Source organism: Phalacrocorax aristotelis, chromosome 16, assembly GCF_949628215.1.
Source record: "Phalacrocorax aristotelis chromosome 16, bGulAri2.1, whole genome shotgun sequence".
NCBI classification, from domain to species: domain Eukaryota; kingdom Metazoa; phylum Chordata; class Aves; order Suliformes; family Phalacrocoracidae; genus Phalacrocorax; species Phalacrocorax aristotelis.
Window position 1 is genome coordinate 9,874,373 of NC_134291.1, and position 20,216 is coordinate 9,894,588.

The window sequence follows — 20,216 nt, forward strand, 5'->3', positions numbered from 1 at the left end:
CAACAAGCTTAATATGTTTCAGTTGAGAGAGAGTTCTGGTACCTCATCTAGAGACACTAGCAGTTTTATGAAACAAATGGATTTTTTTTTTTTTTAATTGTAAACACGAGACACATTAGAAATCTTCTTAGCAAATACAGAAACTTGGGGTGGGGTGAAACCCAACCAAAACTGCACCACACTCTCAGTTTCAAGAGTTTCTAACATAATTTCCATCCAAACAAATAAGCATATTAATTGCACCACCTGCAATAATTTAGATATTTTCTAATTTAATATTCACCATAGCATATATTACTCATGTTAGTGGTTGTCCTTTTCTACAGTAAAAATGACCATTAGGCTCTCACTATATGCAGTACTGTCTTGAAGTGGAAGGTTTTTTATAGTTAACAGTACAGTCACGTAATCTAAACATTCAAAACCAGGCACAAAGTCAAATATATTAAAATCTTTTAAAATCTACTACAGCCCATGTCTGTGTAAGACCACACCGTAATAAAAAGCAGTAAGAAAAGTAAGGTCTGTCAGCAAAATCTATGGAACAACTACCCTATCTGCTAGGTATTTGAAATTCCATCTGTGAGGTTTACTGCTACATACTGTCCGGGAAGGATTGGGCTTTGAAGTTGCATTTTTCATTTTAAGACACATCAGGATAATTTTCCTCCACCTTTATTCTGTATTTCTCTATTCTTATCACTAGCTGCCCCAAATGTCTTTATCTCTTCTGGTTTCCCAGCTTAAATACTAAACACAACTGTGCTGTTTTGGCTGGAATAGTGTTAGTTTTCTTCACAGTAGCCAGTACAAGGCTGTGTTTGGGATTGTGCTGGAACCAGCACTGATAACACAGAGATGTTTTAGTCACTGCTGGGCAGTGCTTACACAGAGCCAAGGCCTTTCCTGCTCCTCACCCCACGCCACCAGCAAGGGGCTGGGGGGGCACAAAGGGTTCGGAGGAGACACGGCCAGGACAGTGACCCCAACTGACCCCAGGGGTGTCCCACACCGTATGGTGTCATGCTCAGCACATAGAGCTGGGGGAAGGAGGGGCGCAGGGACACACACGTTCGGGGTGATGGCATTTGCCTTCCCAAGTCACCGCTATGCGTGACGGAGCCCTGCTGTCCTGCGGATGGCTGAACCCCTCCCTGCCTGCCCACGGGAGTGAATGAATTCCTTGCTTTGCTTTGCTTGCATGCACAGGTTCTGCTTTGCTTATTAAACTGTCTTTATCTGAACCCATGAGTTTTCTCGCTTTTACTCTTCAGATTCTCTCCCCCATCCCACTGACGGGGAAGTGAGCGAGCAGCCACGTGGGGCTTAGTTGCTGACTGGGGTTAAACCACGACAGCAACATATAACATGAAGTTCCTGAGAACAGAAACAAGACCAATACTATCCATTGAGACCAGCAGTGTTTCGAAGTTCCAGAAGCAGAATGTTCCTAACCTACAGATTTGAAGAGCTTTCTCAGAATAATATTACAGTTTAATAAAGAAGTGATTCTGAAATCTAGGCATTTGCAGCTTTAACCCTCAAACACCTTACTGAATAGATCTGGTTAAGCACAGGATACTTTGAGGGAACATAACAACTTCCAGAAAAAAGTACAAAACCTATTGTATGAATTGTATTACATTTTACATCCAAAGACTAAGATGCCATTCAGAATATTTTTAACCAAGAAATTTGAAACACCACTTTATTTTAATGGATAAACAGCTAATTTTTTTTCAAGGAAGTAAAGAGACAGTGAATTTACCCATGTCTATACAGCAGAAAGCATGCCACTTCTGCTTTCATTAAAGCAACAGAACCCTTCATTCTGGTCTGGGAAGTCCAATATTCCGATTTTGAGAAGTAAAGCCTTATGTGCATAAAAGACACAATATTAAAAGACTGTCATTAAAACATGATTTCTGTTGCTTTTATAATCACTGACATGGCCTTTGCCTCATTTCTAGGCTCTACTTGATAAAATTTATTCTCACGCTTCTATTTTAAATCAAAAAACACTGAATCTTCTAAGTGTCTGAGGCTGGGATGTGTTGGTTTTTTTAAAGCTGCTTCAAATACTCCAAAGACACACTCCGATAAAATCACTTTCTTCAGGAACTCCTCAAGGTCTATTTCAGTTTGAATGGGTGATGACTTGAGGTATCGCTCAAAATCACTGTTTTGACTAAAACCCTGGAAGGCTTACCTGCTTAACATTACAATTACGCTACAACACATTTAAAGCACTGTTGAAAGTATTGTAACTAATGGGACAATCTGAGCTTAAGTAAGTTAAAATCTGCATTCAAACAGCAGAGATTCAAAATATTCAAATATTCCCCTCACAGATCTATACCAATTTCCAAGGTGCTATACAAATTAACAGTATAATGAATGAATTAGCAAACATACCGTTTTTATGGAAGAACCCAGTAAATGTAAGTTGCAAATGAGCAGACAAGCTAAACAGAAAAGAGGAAAGGAAATGTTAGAACAAACAAGTATTTTCTTCTCACAGCAGCCACTCCACTCCCTGATGTTCAGGACAGGCGTACACAGGAGGCAGAACTAAAATGAAGTGGTCCATCTTTCTAACTTGGAAACTGCCTGCATACAGCAGTTGCAATTGATGCAAAGTTGTAGACCAGTTTTCTCGTCGCAGACTGATTCTCTCTATGTATCCTGTGCCTTGACACATTTTTTAAAAAAAAACAACCTAGAAGTTTAAACCCTACAGTAGAAGTGCGTTGTCTGAAGATAGGAAACCTTGCCTTCACAGGCAGGCAAGCACATTTCCTAGACATTCATCAGCAACAGAGAAGAGCTTTGGTGGGAAATTTTCTAGAACTTCACCGTGAACCATGCATTTGATATTGATTTTTTTGTTCATTAAACAAGTATTTTAAGTTTGGTAGGGAGAATCTCTACAATGGGGAAGCTACAGCTTTAGAAATAAAGATTATCAGTCACATCAAATCCATGTAATCTACAGCATATGCAATCAAAATAATCATTGCATCTATTCTGTTTCACAGCACTGCGGCTCATAGCCTAGCCTATTCTGCTGACTGTAGACCCATTTTATTTCAATTTGTTAAATTCAGAATATATTTCAGTTTAAAGCAGGTATTCATAATCTTAGACTAAAATAGGTCTCAAAGCCACTTAGTATTTCTGAAGTACATACTATTCAACAAAGTATCATCTGTCACACTACATCATCAGATACGATTTTGAGCACCTTCACTGACTTCTCAGGAACTCTTACTTTTAAACACGAAATCTCAGAGCACTGACATGATTAGTGAAAGTGCCCAACAGCTTAAGCATTCAGAAGACTGCATCTATACCAACTTGCATCATTCATCCACGTTACTTTTCCAGACCAATTCTAAAGTATATTTTTTGAGTTTTGAAAGCACAAAAACCAACACACACAAACCAACGTTCTATTTTTGTTTCAACATGATCCTTATCCTTAAAATAGTTACCTAGCAAGTATCCACAATATATGGAGCAAAAGATAATTAAGAAAAATAATATACAGTAAACCCATAAAACCTCCTAGAACTCAAAATCTGTGAGTTTGTTTCAGATTAAATTGTATCTAGCATGGCTGCCTCTGAAGTGCTCCAATTGTTTCCAAATACTATGGAAAAAAAACCAGCTAGTTAAAAACCAAATGAACACCACAATACAGCCATCTCAACAGGTTATCACACATTCCAGCAACTTAGGTTAGTCTTTAAGATGACTGGTATTGGTTTAAATTTTCCAAAATGCTTTGCATTTCAGGATCTATCCATACATTAAATAGAAGGTTTCTGGCAAATTATCTACAATCTTTCTACCAAAAAAGAACACAAAGCCAACCTGCAGGACTAAACCAGATCTGACTGAGTTGCACCAGTTAAGACTAAATTATTTTAGAAGTCTTCGTAATGGATTGGTTAATTACCATGATATATACTTCCACAAAAAGCTTGGGTGTTTGCTTCATATATAAAGAAAATAATTTTTAAAAGTTATGGTCATCATCATACTCAAATATCACAAACACACCATATGCCACATCACCTCTCAGTGAATAAGCTTTTCATACCATTTTATTTCAGCACTAGGAAACTGGTCAAGAAACAACAGACCAGGCATATTTGCTATCACTTCTTTCTGCCATCACTTCAGAGACAGACTAGGATAAAAATCTACTGAAATGTATCAGTCCCGAGTTTCACATCTCTGCTGAACTTTGGCTTTTGCCAAATACAATATGGCAAATTCAGCAAGAGTTCAGTATTTTCTTCTGAAGTAGAGTAGTAAGACCTGACCAAATACGAGTTCTAGCCAACATTTAAGTGTTACATAATTTAAACTCTTGTGGGGAGAAAAGTTGACATGATTAAACCAGTAAGTACACCAGTATAAAGGTAATTACTATTTCACAATTAGAATTCACAGAGTAAGTCCTGCTGCAAATGACAACTCCATATGGAATCAAGACTTGAAATTATCTGTTTGTTAGAGGGAACACTGTTATGCAGACAGAACTATGCAAAGGTTCAACAGGAGATATATGTGGGGTCAGATGATAAGAAAAATCTCAGACTGAGCAATATTTCTCACAAGAAAATTGGAATGGGAAATTTTAAGCTTTACAGCCTTTAATAAAAACATTTTTCTGCTGTTTTGGCTGGAATAGTGTTAGTTTTCTTCACAGTAGCCAGTACAAGGCTGTGTTTGGGATTGTGCTGGAACCAGCACTGATAACACAGAGATGTTTTAGTCACTGCTGGGCAGTGCTTACACAGAGCCAAGGCCTTTTCTGCTCCTCACCCCACGCCACCAGCAAGGGGCTGGGGGGGCACAAAGGGTTCAGAGGGGACACGGCCAGGACAGCTGACAGTCACCATTACACATGATGGAGCCCTGCTGTCCTGGAGATGGCCGAACACCTGCCTGACCACAGGAAGAAGTGAACGAATTCCTTGTTTTGCTTTACCTGTTAAACTGTCTTTATCTGAACCCATGAGTTTTCTCACTTTTACTATTCTGATTCTCTCCCCCATCCCACTGAGGAAGGAGTGAGTGAGCAGCTGGGTGGGGCTCAGTTGCCAGCTGCAGTTAAACAAGAGTCTTTTTGGTGCCCAATGTGGGGCTTAGAGGGTTTGCGATAACGACAGGTTTGATTGGAATGCAGTGGATTGAATTTATAGCTGTTACTGCTGTTCAGCTATTAGTTGCAGGCTCCTGTGCTTGCCATAGGGTTTGCTTGCCTTACTCTGTGTTATAGCCTAGCGCTCGTTAGTGGCTGCTCTTTGCTTTCTCTGCTGCTGTACTGCTGACCACCTTACTCTGGGGTGCCTGGGACCAGTTTGATAACAGCAATGCGATGTGCCTGGGCTGGCAGACGGCCAGGGCATCGCTGCTGTTTCTGTGCTGCTGTACTGGAAAGGCTGGAACTCCAGCGTGACCTCGGGGCGAAGGGACTGTGACCTGTGGATGAGTCCATGTGGGAGCAGGACATCCTGAAGCATCTGTGGCCGTGGATAAGCCCATGCCAGAGCAGGTACATCTCAAAGCAACCTTGGCCGTGGTTATGTCTGTGCCACAGCAGGTATACCTCTGAAGGGACTGTGGCCCAAGGATAAGTCCACGATGGAGAAGGTACACCTCGAAGCACCAGTGGCTGTGCCTAAGTCTGTGCTGCAGCAGGTACACCCTGAAGCATCAGTGGCTGTGCATGAGGTCATGCTGGAGCACCTCAGGTGTGTGGCCATGGGTAAGCCCACAACAGAGCAGGTACACCCCTGGAGGGACAGCAGCCACAGGCAAGGCCACGTCAGCACAGGTTTACTTCTGAAAGGACCATGACTGTGGGTAAGGCCACACTGGAGCAGGTGTATCTCTGAAGGCCTTGCGGGACATGGAGAAGGCCACGCTGGAACAAGTGCACCTCAAAGTGCCTGTGGCTGTGTATAAGTCCCTGCTGCAGCAGGTACACTCCTGGAGAGACTGTGGCTCATAGATAAGGGTCCACCTGGAGCAGGTACATCCCTAAGGGACGGCAGTGTGTGGATAAGTCCAAGCTGGAGCGGGGGCAAGAGGAGGAGCTCATTGCAATGTTAAACCAGATAGTCTGGTCAAAAGGGACCAGGAGTAGAGACTGTAATGGAAATACCTTTACATTATTTTAACTTGGATTTCAGTTGCGTATTATAGGCATTACTATAGAAGGAACACCGGAACCAATGGAGAAGCCTTACAAGAAGCCATGCAAGTGCAGCAGTGACCTGAGCTGAGCTGGCTTTGGTGCCCAGTAACTCCACCCAACACACCACCTCTCCTGTCCTCAGTGACCGCTGGAACACATGGAGCCCAAAGTCATGGACTAAATGAACTTGGTGGACATTTTGGTCCACAGGCTACGCAGATGACACCGGTGTACTATATCAAAGCATGGGAAGGGTGGAGGTAGGTAATGAGAATGTACCAGATAGCGTGGGACCTGAGCATGACAAACGGTATGGAATACGGGGTGGAAAATATGCTTGTTTTGGCTGGGACAGAGTTAATTTTCTTCATAGAAGCCACTATGAGGCTGTGGTTTGGGATTGTGCTGGAAACAGTGTTGATAACACAGGGATGTTTTAGTCACTGCTGAGCAGGGCTTACACAGAGCCAAGGCCTTTTCTGCTCCTCACCCCACCAGTGAGGGGCTGAAGGTGCACAAGGGGTGGGGAGGGGACACGGCCAAGACAGTGACCCCAACTGACCCCAGGGATGTCCCACACCATATGACATCATGCTCAGCACAGAGAGCTGGGGGAAGGAGGAGGAAAGGGGGGGGACTTTTGGAGTGATGGCATTTGTTTTCCCAAGTAACTGTTGGGAACCAAGTTGCCAGCTGGGTTTAAACCATGACAATTTTATAACTAGTTACACGATTACGGCTTCAGATGGGCAAGATTTTTTAAATACTGTTAGAAGTTTGAGGGTTGTGCTTTCTTTTGTTGTCCTGAGTTTGGTTTTGTTTGTGGTTGGTTTTTTTTTTAAACATAGCTATGAATGTATGGTTAAAAATAGCAAATACACAACAGTTAAAACCCCAAATACTATAACTTCATGGTATTTACCCAGACCTGCCTCTTTGTTTTTTATTCCAGTACGCACAATTGGTTACTGACACAACCGACAGTCTTAACAAAAAAAAGTTAAGGCAAATATTTGAAGCTTCTATATACATTTCAAGAAACAGCACAACAAATATTGATACTGCTTTTCTCCAAGCTTTTAAGTGACCAGCACACCCATACACATTTTAAGATTTCAGAAGACATTTCAAATAGTAAGTACCTTGCTTCTGAAAATTACTCTTTATCACTTTCATTTTGTCAATCAAGCTTTTGATTTAGCACACCCATGTGCTCATTTGTACACACACACAAATATATACAAACAAAACATTACCTGTGTGATTCTTGTTCTCCCTTCATCTTCTCTACTTTTGATAACATGTCATCTACTTTGAATGTTTTCCTGTGAAGAAAAAGCAGAAAGAATAGTTTGACATAGCCACTATTCCATAATATATAACAAGAAAATTTATTCAGCCTAAACTTTGACTTGGTTTTCAATCTAAAACTGTCTGTATATACAATTTTAGTCTTCTGTTCAGAAAGGACCCTTTAAGACCTAATAGCAGACTCGTGTTCTAGGGACAGGGACACAACTGCAATACAGCACCTCATGCAGTATCAAATAATACAAAGAATTAAAACCAGACCTTTTTAGCAGTAATACTACTGCTCTTAAGAGGTGTCACTTAACAGCACCATATTCAAGCCTTGCAATGAACATTTCAGCATTGGTCAAAGAAAATTTTCCCAATTTAGTGACACACCTACTAAGAAGTTACATGTCAACTCTTCAGTCATTACTACTTTCTTCTTGATCATAACAATGAAAAACACTTAAAACCTTATCTGACAAAACAGTTAAAAACCAAATTATAAAAACCCCCTTCTTTCTGCACGAAGTTATATTAAATGGACACAATACAAAAAACAATGAATTCTGAAGCTACTTCCAGAACACACTCACAGGAAACAGAGGGGACAATGACAACCAGTGACAACAATGTCAGAGAGAATAATCACTTCAAATCATTTCTCTCTGTAATTCTGACATCAGTCTGTTCCTGCCCGTATGTTCAACCTGTTCTACCATACATACAATTTAATGTTCATTTCTAAATAAAGTTCACTCATGAACAGAAGTTATTCAATAGTTTCCAGAACAATCTTTCAGTTTTTCTCTAAAGGAAAATCAATGCTTGGACCTAGACGCCAACAAAATTGTACTAGAGACTAGAGTTACAATGCAAGAGCTGTGAGGACATCCTTCCTTTACATTTATACCTTAGAAAAATTAAATAAGAACATAGGCTGTTGCCAAATAATTAATTTCTTGTTGGGTGAACAGCAACAACATGCTCTGGGGAAGTGGAAAGCATCACCTACAGAAATACCCTCACTGAAGAAACACTGATATCATACACTGCCTACATTCAGCATGTAATGCATCTGAGTGATTTAGTTACAGATCACATGGTGGCTAAATAGTAACACCGGACAAGAAGCACTACAGAAGTACAGGGCTGCAGCCAGACAGCAAGCAGAAAAAATAATTCTGAGTTGTGTAGCAAACAATCACTGATTCAAAGCTCGACTCAGCCTAAGGTTCACACAGATGACAGATTCAACAGCTGACTCACCTACACTAAAACGTGGGATTATTAAAATGAACATTGCAATGCCCAGCTTTAAAGCAAGAGATGTTAAGGACAGAAGACTTTGTTGAAAGTTTCAGGTTCTAAGGTAGGAAAAGTCTCTGCGCGCACTTTGCCGTAGCTCATCAATACCAGCCGCTGTTCTGCAGAACAGCAAGTAGTACACTAATCTTTAGAAGGCTTTCTTCAGACCCAAATGAATGCTTAAAACAGCTCTAGAGCAAAGTTATGTCATGATCAGAACACGAGCCAGAAACCAGCTAAGACACAAACCTGTTTCAAGAATGGGGGAAGTTTAACAATCTTTTGTAAAATATACTAATATCTGACACAGCTCGCACGTAGTATTTGTGAGCATTACTGACCCAGAAAAAACAATGACACAACCTTTCCTAATGTCAGACTTGGGTTAGTTAAAACAAAAAGTGAGTCCTCCTAAAAAATCTTTCAGAAAAAACTAAAAATAGCAACCAAAAAACCCAGTAAATAAAAATTTATCTTTGAAGTTAACTTAAAGAACATAAAAAATACAGAAATTCCTTTAAACTGAATTACTATTTTTAAGCATGGGAACATGATAACGTAACGGACAAAATTATGTTTTTGTAATAACTATCCCTAACACATAGGACTTTCAAGACAGCATTTACTTGTGTGACAAGTATGTGCACCTTGCACGTTTATCCACCCACTGCTATTCCAATCAAGCACAGTAATAATTAAGTATTAAAAGTCACATCATAGCATGCCATTAGTCTGCCAATAAATAAAAAAAGTATTCCTTTATCCAAATCCTGTAGGTGAAGCAGCTTTTGTTAACAGTTAGTAATTTTTTTCCAACACCATTGTTTGGTCTAATAACATAGCAACACCTGAAGACAGACCCACAGGCAGAAATACCACTTCAATTCTCCATCAAGTATCACTTGACCCAAACATATTGCCTCTCCAATGATAAGCAGCAACTTCAATACTTTTTTAGCCCAAGTGACACATGCTCATTAACTTGCTCCCTATCAACATTTCTCTACACTCTAAGCATTCTAGTCTTTATAAGCACTTTCTCAGTATTAAACATACAGATCAACAGCAATGGATAATTTCTTGGTAAAAATGCAGTTTTACTTCCCTACCTCCAAGTGTTAAATTTGTGTGGCATTTTTCTCAGACTACCGTAGAGCTAGAGATAAAAGATGTGGAGCTATAGTTACTATTGTGATTGGTAAGTTCCATAAAGTTTGGAGATAACACCTTTATATTTTACATGTCACTGTTTACTGAAATGGCAATCAAAACAATGATCAGCAATTTAAAAATAACAAATTAAGAGGTTCTAGGAGAATAAATCTGTATGTGTAGTCATGGTCCACGTAAGCAGGCTAATAATGACACCATGCCAAAAGATACTTTTTTGCAATGAGAATTCTACTAACATTTTCACTACTGATGCCAGGTACATACGTTTTTCCTAATATAAGCCTCAAAGACCTTCTACTCTAGTTCGGATATATTTCCTCTTTTAAAGCCCTTTTTTCACCAGAATAACAAGATCACATACCTTAACTATTTCTACCGCATGAAGAATGGCAATTAAGGTCTTGTGCACATTTGAAAGTGTTTACCAGCACAGATCAGTAAACAACTATCCTGCTAACCTCTCCTGGGAGTTCAGCTGAGACTGTTTTGCCACAGTCTCTCAGATTTACCACTACATCTAAATAGTCCACACTACCTTTAACCACAACTTTTGTGGTTTAACTAGGCTGAAAGAGAAGGACCACAGTACTGACAGAGCATGGAAAGGTGGGAGAGGGGGACCCAGGCAAGAATAAAGCACTTCGCAACTACTTTCTGGTTTTTTCCCACCTCCACTACGCTAGCTCACTTCTGTTGCATTACTGTGTTTTTATAAAGAAAACATAATGAAATGTTTTACCTGATCTTCCTAGTCCTAATTACCAGAATGATTTCAATACATCAGGATTGTCAGAAAACTAGTGAGTGAAACGGCCATTGATCTGTTATTAGAACACTACCTAACTAAAAATCACAGCTCTAAAACAAAGTGTTAAGGGGGCCAGTAAAAATTAGTATGTTTCAAAGAGAAACCAAGCATTACTTGTGCAGCTGAATTTGATCTGGAATTTGGAACAGTGGACCACACAACACACATGCAAAGTACCATTTCTTGTTCCCCAGCAACTACAGCAGATATCCAGAGAAACACATTTTAGGTAAAAGAACACACACATTTCAATCAACTATAAGTTAATAGAAGTTACAAGCAAGAACTTCCTGTTGCACAATTCTAGTTACAAAAAGCCAAGACACCCTGAACAGTATTTCTTAAAATTTGGCTCTGCCTTATTTTAAAATAAGCAAACAATTCACAATGGTAACTTTTGTTAGAAAAAGTGAGCAGCAACTTCAAGTTTGGGAAAAAAAAAGAAAAAAGGGAAAGAAAGAATCTGATCATCACCTGTCCTAAGTACCTGCAGTTGTACATTACAGATTCAGCTTCAATAAAATGTTATATTATAGCATTACAGCTAATGGCAAGAACATTAACCAATATCCAAGAGATCCAAGAATGCTAAATATAGCCTCTTTAATTTAAATAAAAACAAATTCTATTGCTCACCAGATCATTCAAGTATTACCTTTCTTAGATACAAATATAGTTAAAATGTGGTTGTGCAGACAATTCTAATTTGCTATTCCGTAAGTGTTCGTGATTAAGTATTTCAGCCCCACAGCAACTGTTTCCAAGCAATAAGAACTTTAGTGTTAAAATACTTTAAAATAAATGTTCAGGCCACAAAAAATACCCAATGTGTAACAACTGATTTTCAGTGAGGAGGAAATAAGCGAAAGGACTTTGCAATTCTGCTAATAAATAATGTACACTGCACTTTTCACTCTTCAGGATTTATATATTTTAAAGTCTATTGACGTGCAGCTGTAGCACCTCACATGATGGGAATGACTATTTTGCAACGCCAAAACTGAAGCCCATTTCTCAGATGTATCCAGTCCAAAGCAACCTTTAAAAAGTATTTGTAGCATTTTACAAAAAATCCAGCAAACTGATCTTCAATTTTCACCTTTTAAATTACAGAAACAATTACTGGATCCTTCCAAGACTAACTAACAAAACCAGCAGTTTTGTGTCTGAGGTTGGGTGGTTTTTTGTTTTTTTTTTTTGTTTGGGTTTTTTTAATAAACAGTTAGGTTACAGCTTCAACTAAAATGTTTCCTGTGATTCCTAAAATCATAGCAAATCCTAAAATGTTTCCTGTGATTATGATCAATCACCATTGATTGCAAGAGCTCAGACCTTACACAGTTTTGTTTGGTTTTTTCAAGAAGTTCTCCTCCAAAACAGACATGGGAGAGTTAGTTAGGACTAAATTAGTTATCCACATTTGAGTATTCCCCGTACCAAGAGAAGTCACAAGCATAAAGTCACACACAGCCTTAACATTGCAGGAAAGTTCTTAGGTCTCAGAAATCAACCGTAAAGTGATATGTGCATTTTTTAAGTTCTTCAAAAAGGAAAGGTCATGTTTTATACACCTTGTGAAAAGAGGACGTCACCCTCCACTACATTTTTGGACTTCCACTACTTGGTTAACATCTTAAGATTACTTCTCAAAAAACAATTTTACCTTTTGATATTTGTTCGGGAGTTTCTGTGGGACATGTAAGTGAGAGTTCTGTGCAAAAATATTGGCTGCAGGAAGAAAAAGAAGATGTTATGCTTTAATTAAAATTTCCTAAGAGTCCAAAGTAAAGGAGCGATAAAGACCAGTTACTCACTGCTATTAGATTCCGGGTACGTAGAAATCTGTATATCTGTGTTGGTTCTAAGAAAAAGAAACACATGTTATCCAACATACCTTATAGCTCCAGAAAGACAGCCTTATAATGACAAAAGAGAAGTATCCAATTTAGCATGTTCGTTATTTTTTTTAAACAATTACCACAAAAATCATCATTTAAGTGAAGCATCACAACATCCAAATAACTCCAAGTTAACAAGTCAAAGGTTACTTCACCTACTGTATAACACAAAGCAACTTCTTGTTTAAGCTACCATAAATTGGTAGTCATAACTCAACTATGACTGCTCTTGCTTTCCAGAAGGTATGATTCCTACGGGACTTTTAACATAAAAGGGCAGAAAAAAAAATCTCAGCATATTACAACCTACTGCCAAATAGGTAAGTTTGCTTCATAAAGTTAATGAACATATCTGATACGATACCAAAATAGTACACTAAATTTACGTAGTTGGACAATTTGGTATCTGATTGTTTTCTCCTTCTGGAAAGTACCAAGGTCATTTGCACAAGGTACCAAAACAAGAAGAGGGACTGTTCGTTGACTATGACACATTACAGATCATTCTAAGCTAGGAATTTCATTTCCAAAACCTTTTACATTCACAGGATCAGAAAAATGTTGATTCTAATACAGCAACTACTACCGCAAAGTGCAAGCAGAGGGAGGATAATACAGCCATACACAATACTGACATGAAAGGGCGGCATGGAGACTCCCTTCTTATGAGGAGTCACATGGAAAGGACGGGGGAATGGACACAAGTTACTCTTGGAGATACTCCGACTGGACATGAGAGGGAAATTTTTCACAGTGAGAACAGTCAACCACTGGAATAATCTCTCCAGGGAAGTGGTTGACTCCGCACACTGGACACATTTAAGATTTGGCTGGACAGGGTGCTGGGCCATCTTGTCTAGACTGCGCTCTTCCTAGAAAGGTTGGACTAGATGATCCCTGAGGTCCTTTCCAACCTGTGATTCTGTGATCATTTGAAATAGGTGTAATAACCAAAGCTCAAAAAAGCAAGACTCGCCTACAGGAAAGATGACCTTCAATTCAGTTTTAACCAATTCAGTAAAATCGGGACAAAAAAGGTTTTTGTCTGGATCGGGTTATAGCTAAAAAGAATTCCAATCTAACCTAAGATACAGCCTTTTTAAACTGAAATAAAAGCCAGCTTCATTAGGCAACGCCAGCAAGAAACTTGGAAATGACCTGATAAAACACATTAAGTGTAGAGAAAAAGAGAGAGAATGGAGAATGCCTTGATGCTCATGCTAAGGCTGCAAACACTGCTTCCATTTCCCACATAAAGAAAACAAACAACTATTTATTTAAGAAATATAAAACTTTATTTTCATATGACTGCAAAACATTTATTTCAAATAGCTGGAAACCTTAATTCTGTAATTAAGGCTGTAATTCATGAAATTCTGTGATTAGAAGTGAAAAAGGACAGCATTTTATATCCTTCATCCCTTTTTAAAGATATGATTTAACCGTATTTCCACACTTACAAATGTAAGACCCCAAAGAATCTATTACTAGAGAGATTAGTAGAGAGAAGGAAATCTTAAAGTTATCCCAGTATTTCCTCTTAGAAGCCTGACGAAAAACAATAAAGTTCTGCTTAATGCAAATTATAATAAAAATCTGTATTTTTCAAATCAAGATAGAAGACAGAAAAGAAAGAAATTAAGAAACATGCACTTTGCCAAGAAGTGAAAACACAGAGCAGTCACAACTTTTAAAGAAACATCCTGGGTTTTTTAGTCACCAAAAAAACATGATAGAGTTATAATTTAGGAAGGTATGAAAACAAAATACATTCACAGGGACGTAATTTAATGCCAGCGCACTGCTGCTTCAACTTTAGTTTTCCCAAGTAGAAAAACTCTGAAACACGCTATTCAACCTGCAGACAGACATATGCTTCACAAGTCCATATTACTCAGCAAATGCTTAAAATAAACCTTTATCTTTTTCTAGCATATGACCTTGAAAAGGGACAAAAACATTCAAGAACGTGATTCAATTCTACACGTGTTAGGATTTTTTATTCCAATATTTACCTATTGCAGTTTTCCCCTAATATTCACACTACAGAGTTAACACGCTGTGATACATTTACGCTTAGTCCTGATCACTACCTGCACAGCTCTGTGCTCCCCTTGTCTGACAGACTGAGGCATGGGCAAAATATTTTCCCCCACGTCAGACACTGACACTGAGCAAACCCTCTAAAAACTCGTTTGTAACTTCACCTATCTGCAGGACAGTATTTACTGAACATAAAGCTTTGCGAACAGGGCTAAGGCTCAAAGGACCCTGCATTATTGATTTGAGACACCACCAAAAACTCCAACCCTTTCTCAAACACTGTCACCGTCCATAGCAAGTGAGTGCGAGCAGTGACAGCACCAATTCCAGAACCGGATCACATATTTGGTAGGGCATTAAAAATTTCCTTCAGATCCTAGCAACTGCACGGAAATCTTTCAGTACAACATAAGTTTATTGCTATACTATGCTTTCGAATCAGATTTCCCTAAACTACTTTCTGGTGCATCCAAGGGGATTCTTCTCCTATCTGGAGCGGCCACAGGGTGATGCGTGGGTCACAAGGGTCAATTTGCAGTACGAAATCTCAACTAAGGGACAACTATTGCCAGACAAAGAGAAACCAAGTACAGAGAAGTCTTAATCACATCCTGCCCCTGGAAGGGGCTCGAAAGGCAGTCGCCGCAGAGGGCAGAACCTCCTCGTTCCCAACTCCCCGGTGCCTCCAAGGGCTGTTAAAGGAGGGAAGGCAACCAGCCACCCCGAAAGCCTGATGGGAACTGCTACTAAGAAACCAAGTTCATCGGCTGGGCGCAGCACACACCCCCGCCCTCCGCCCGGCGGGCCCCAGCCCCCGCCGCCTCCCGCCGCCCTGCCCGCACACCGGCCCCCGCACCTCCCGCTTCCGCCCAGCCCCGCCGGGCCCCCGGCCCCGCTCCCCTCCGCCCCGGCTCCCTCCCTCCCTCCCCCGACCATGTTTACCCCCGGAAGCCCCTGCTCCCCGCAGCCCTCCCCTCCTCCTCCTCCCGCCCTTTCTGCGGCGGCCCCGGCCGGTCCCGCCGGCTCGGGCCCCCACTTCCTCCCCCGGCCCGGTACTCACTCTCGAAGGCCTGAAGAAAGAGCTCGTGGTCGGCCTGGATCTGCTCCATCTTCGGCTTCTTCACGGGGGGCAGCGCCGCCGCCGCTGCCGCCGCCGCCGAGGAGGCCGAGGAACCGCCCGAGTAACCGCTTCCTCCGCCGCCGCCGCCGCCGCCTGCGGCACCACCGGATTTACCGCCGGGAGCCGCCGCCGCCGCGGCCGCGGAGCTCCCGAACCCCCCGCCGCCACCGCCGCCGCCTCCGCCGCCTCCTCCTCCTCCGGCGGCGCCGCCAGCGGAGCCCGAGCTGGGCCCCGCACCTCCACCGTGCTTCTGAGGAGCCATGGGCCTGGCCCCCGAGAGGGCCCCGGCAGGACGGAGACCGAGCGGGGGCGGGGGGCGGCTGGGGCGGGTGGGGTGAGGAGGGGGGAGGGGAAGCGCCGAGCTCCAACTCCTCTAAGTCTCCTCCGCTCCGCTCTCCTCAGCGCCGCGACCAGCCGAACCCGACGACCACGACGCTCCCGCCTCCCCTACTCGCCCATTGGCTCCGAAGATGGCGCCGCACCGCCTCATTGGCCGGCGGGGGGCCCGCCCCCGCGTGACGCACGGATGGTTCTGGAAGAGTTTGGTTGGTCGGTGCGTTTCGCCGCTTGGCTCTTCTCCCCTCCCCCTCCTTTGAACTGAATTCGCGGGAAAGGGTTGCTGGCCTTGCGGCGCGGGGCATGCTGGGTAGAGCGGGCCGCCTCCGGGGGCCGCCCCTCGCCCCGTGGGGCCGCTGTACCACCGCCTGCTCTCGCTGCCAGCTGCTGGCGGGCTGCCCGCAGTCCCCGGCTACACCTGCCCCTTCCCGCCCCCGCAGCTCCGGGCTCTCCCTGCTCCTTACCGCCCCCGCCGCTCTGCCTGCAGCCCTGGGCTCCCCCTTCCCGCCGCGCCGGTAGCCGGTGCCCCTCTCGCCTGAGGGAAGCCGCCCCCCGCGCAGCGGCGGTGGCGCTGAGGGGCCGTTCTGCTGCCTGCAGGCTCGGTCGTTCGAAGAGCCAAACTAAACGAAACAGAAGCTTGGGTGTGAATCGGTATCGTTTTTGTGGTAAAAATTGTTATTCTGGGTCGGACGTGAGGTCCTGCTGGTGTCCCATAGCTCTAACCTTAATTAACAGTGAGGTTTTCTCAGAGGACGGTATGAGAAATCCTGCCCGAAGGTGCAGGGAGTCTGAGAAGTCTGAAGTAAAACGTTTCTGGTTTTATTCCCACCTTTCTCTGCTTCATGAGGGTGCACAGAGTCCTCAGGGAAACTGAAGTTGTGCCGCTGTGGCTGCCCCCAGAGCGCTGGCAGCTGCCGGCGCAGGCCCAGCACCCGCTCGGGATCTGGCCTTCGGGGCGAGCGCCCGGACTGCCTCATGTGCGCCCAAGACGCGACAGAGCCCAACTGTGCAATGGGAAAATCCAGCACTGGCTTTATTTAATCAAGTCCTTATCAGTGGTGCGGCAAGCTCAATCTATAAAAGGCTTCGACAGCCATCCCGTTCTGTTTGCTTTCTTTTGCGAAACTTTTTCAAGAGTAATTCTACAAGGTAGAGTAAAAATGGTCTATGTTTGAAATATGGCCTTGACTATTCATACCAGATGCAACTGTGATGCTGGCACTATACCATCTTGGTTTATCTTCTAGTTCCTAGTGTTAAGGAAATTGAACTTAAGAGGAAAACCATATATCAAAGTTAGGTGTGCTATAAATGTGCCTTACATTATTAACAGTGAGATTCCAATGTGACGTCTCAATTGCCTGTTATTAACCTTATGTTCTAATAAAATATATGTATATTCACCCCACACACATTTGGATAAGTAAGTCATTATTGGCTACTATTTTCCCCTGGAATTTGTTGGTTTTATTTTTTTAACAGTTCCTTAATATTTATTATTTAATATCTGAAATGTTTATTTTATTTTTCAATTACCTCCCCTCATTTTGCTTTTTCTGCTGTACCATTTACCTTTCATGTTTGCTTTAGAAAGATCTCTTCTTCCCTTATGCTTTTTTTATATTACTCTTCTTTCTTTTCTTCCATTTCTATCAGACATTGATGTTCAACATGCAGCTTTTCTGTCAGTTGTTTCAACATTTGCTTTCATGCATTTTTGGGAATTCATCTTTGTCACCATTTCACCTACATTCTGTTTTTCTTCCCTCTAAACAAAAAGTGTTATTTCTAAAACATTCTGTTACACATTTTATCCTGCTTATCATAATTGTCTCTGCTTAGTATTCCAGCTTCTTGATCTTCTATTTCCTACTCAATTTCTTTACAGCCACCCATTTGTTGGTGGTGATTATGTCTTTAATTACTTAGTGGCAGCAGCGATATTTGATGCACTGTATACTTCTGAGGACCTTAACATGTAGCTTCTTCACTCTTAGTACCCAGGGACTTGCTGGTGAGCCTTCTGATGCACTGGGTATTTGCCAGTCTTCTGAAACCATAGACTAGATAGCAACAGTACACTGAATGAAGAGCATGTTTAGATGATCAGAGGCTGATCTTGAGGTCAGTGATTCCCTGTGCCAAGTAATATTGCTCTGTGTGTAAGAAAGGCTCGTAAATGTTGTATAGCTGCAATTTTGTCCTTGGAAGTTGTTTATTACCTAAAATCTATTCCTGTTTCCTCCTCACTGTTTACAAGCCTTTGCTGCTTCTGGTGGCTCATCCTTCTAAATTTCAAAACCAGGAGGAGGAGCCAGAGGGCAACTTTCCAAGCAGGAGTAAGAAATATAATTAGGCAATTAATCTCTGGCATTGGAGTTGGATCTGCTTGTGAATAGAGGAACTAAGGATGAGACTCTAGCCTTGAGTGGGACACGGCAGTGCAACACAAAATGCGCGCATACAAGCCCTCTGGAAGCATAGGACGGTCTGCCAAATAGTAGAGCTTCAATAGGTTGAATAGTTTGTAGAGAGACTTTTCATTTTTTAAAGTTGTTTAGATCTGCTGCCCTGTTTTAAGTTCATATGTACTTAAAGAGCATAGAGTACTGTTGAGATACAGTCAACTGAAAGAGCCTCAACAACACTGAAATGTCGTATTTGGGGCTTCATAGTATGGATGGCTAGAAAGAGCGCAGGGCATAAAAAAGCAAGTAACTTATTTACTTAGCACAGTTAGAAGCTAGAAAATAAATATTCCTTTTTAGAAAGATGGAAATCATAAAGGTTTCCTCAGAAGAAATGAGCAGTGGCACGAGGCTGTTTTGTCCTTGACCTGCCTGGTAATATAGACCTCTAGAGATTTCACAGATGCATTTATTACAAAGTATTTTTTAAAAAATTTATTGCATATATATATACACCAGGTAACAGAAAGAAGTTGGCCGTGTTTAGCAAATGGCAGGGTATCTGCAAAGCCAGTGAAAATGTGTTTTCTAAAAAAGTAGTCTAAAAAACACAAGCAGTGAAACAGTGTAGCTTAACTGCAATCTGTATCAACTCATAAAATTGAAAAAGTAAAAGTTTATGACAAGTAGTGTATTTTTTTGCTACAAATGTAGAAAATATCCTAACATAATGCAAAAAAGGGATGTCTAATAAACTTAATATGATAAATGGTAGAAACAATCATTTGCAAACCAGGGTTGCTGTTGGAATAAATTCCTGGTAGTGAAAGCAGAAGTAGTTGGCAGAGGTGCCGGTGTCAGGTTTTATGTCTCGAGATGGCCAATCCATTCTTGTTTTCACATTACTGTTAGTGGGATTTGCATTTGATATCCAAAAGATCAGACTTGTTTCCTGCAGATTGAAAGCATATACTACTTCTAAATCTCTTTTTCCATAGCCTTTTTTGCAACCTCTGTGTACCCAGCGTTCCTGTCATCTTGAAAGGCTGAACTGCAGTGATTTTTAGCTCTTCAGATATGTATGAAAATGTGCATGCATATTTTATACCTCTTCATGAATTTTCCCTTAATTTAATAGTTACATGCTTTTTTTGGTTGCCTGTAGTATCCCTGTAGCCATGCTACTTAACTTTCCAGCCTCCAGTCCTCCAAATTACTGTATCTCAGCACAGGAATATTTACAAAATAAGTCCTTTTTTAAAGGGGAAATAAACACCTGCATACATGGAGCTCAGTCTAAATGCAAGTTCTGTCAGTACAATTATACTGTTTTCCTCACATCTTTAAACATGGGTCTGTCTATATAGATGGTTAGTAACTAACTAAATAATACTGCAGATCTAGCTTATCTTCTGAGAACTTAATCTTAAATATAACTTTGGAACAAAAGAATATAAACTTTTGGTCAATCTTTTTTTAGAAATTCCTTACAGATTCAGGCATCATGAAAGCCTGTGTCAGTATTTAGTAGGGAGCGCTATTATATCACATGGGTAAGGAACTGACAGTTGCTATTCAGGGTGTTGCTGAGAAAAACAAATCCACAGCAAGTGTT

General features: G+C 41.5%; 1 protein-coding gene across 1 annotated transcript in view; it reads right to left on the bottom strand.

Annotated features, from left to right (window-relative positions):
• The window catches only part of SUZ12 (SUZ12 polycomb repressive complex 2 subunit), a 35,623-nt gene extending 19,358 nt beyond the window's left edge, over positions 1-16,265 (bottom strand). The window contains exons 1-5 of the mRNA XM_075110998.1: positions 15,798-16,265; positions 12,611-12,657; positions 12,460-12,524; positions 7,471-7,539; positions 2,416-2,465 (exon numbers count right to left, since the gene is read on the bottom strand). Coding sequence (XP_074967099.1) covers positions 2,416-2,465; positions 7,471-7,539; positions 12,460-12,524; positions 12,611-12,657; positions 15,798-16,119 — 553 coding nt within the window. The 5' untranslated portion in view covers positions 16,120-16,265. The remainder of the gene's footprint in view (positions 1-2,415; positions 2,466-7,470; positions 7,540-12,459; positions 12,525-12,610; positions 12,658-15,797) is intronic.
• Positions 16,266-20,216: the final 3,951 nt, after the last annotated feature.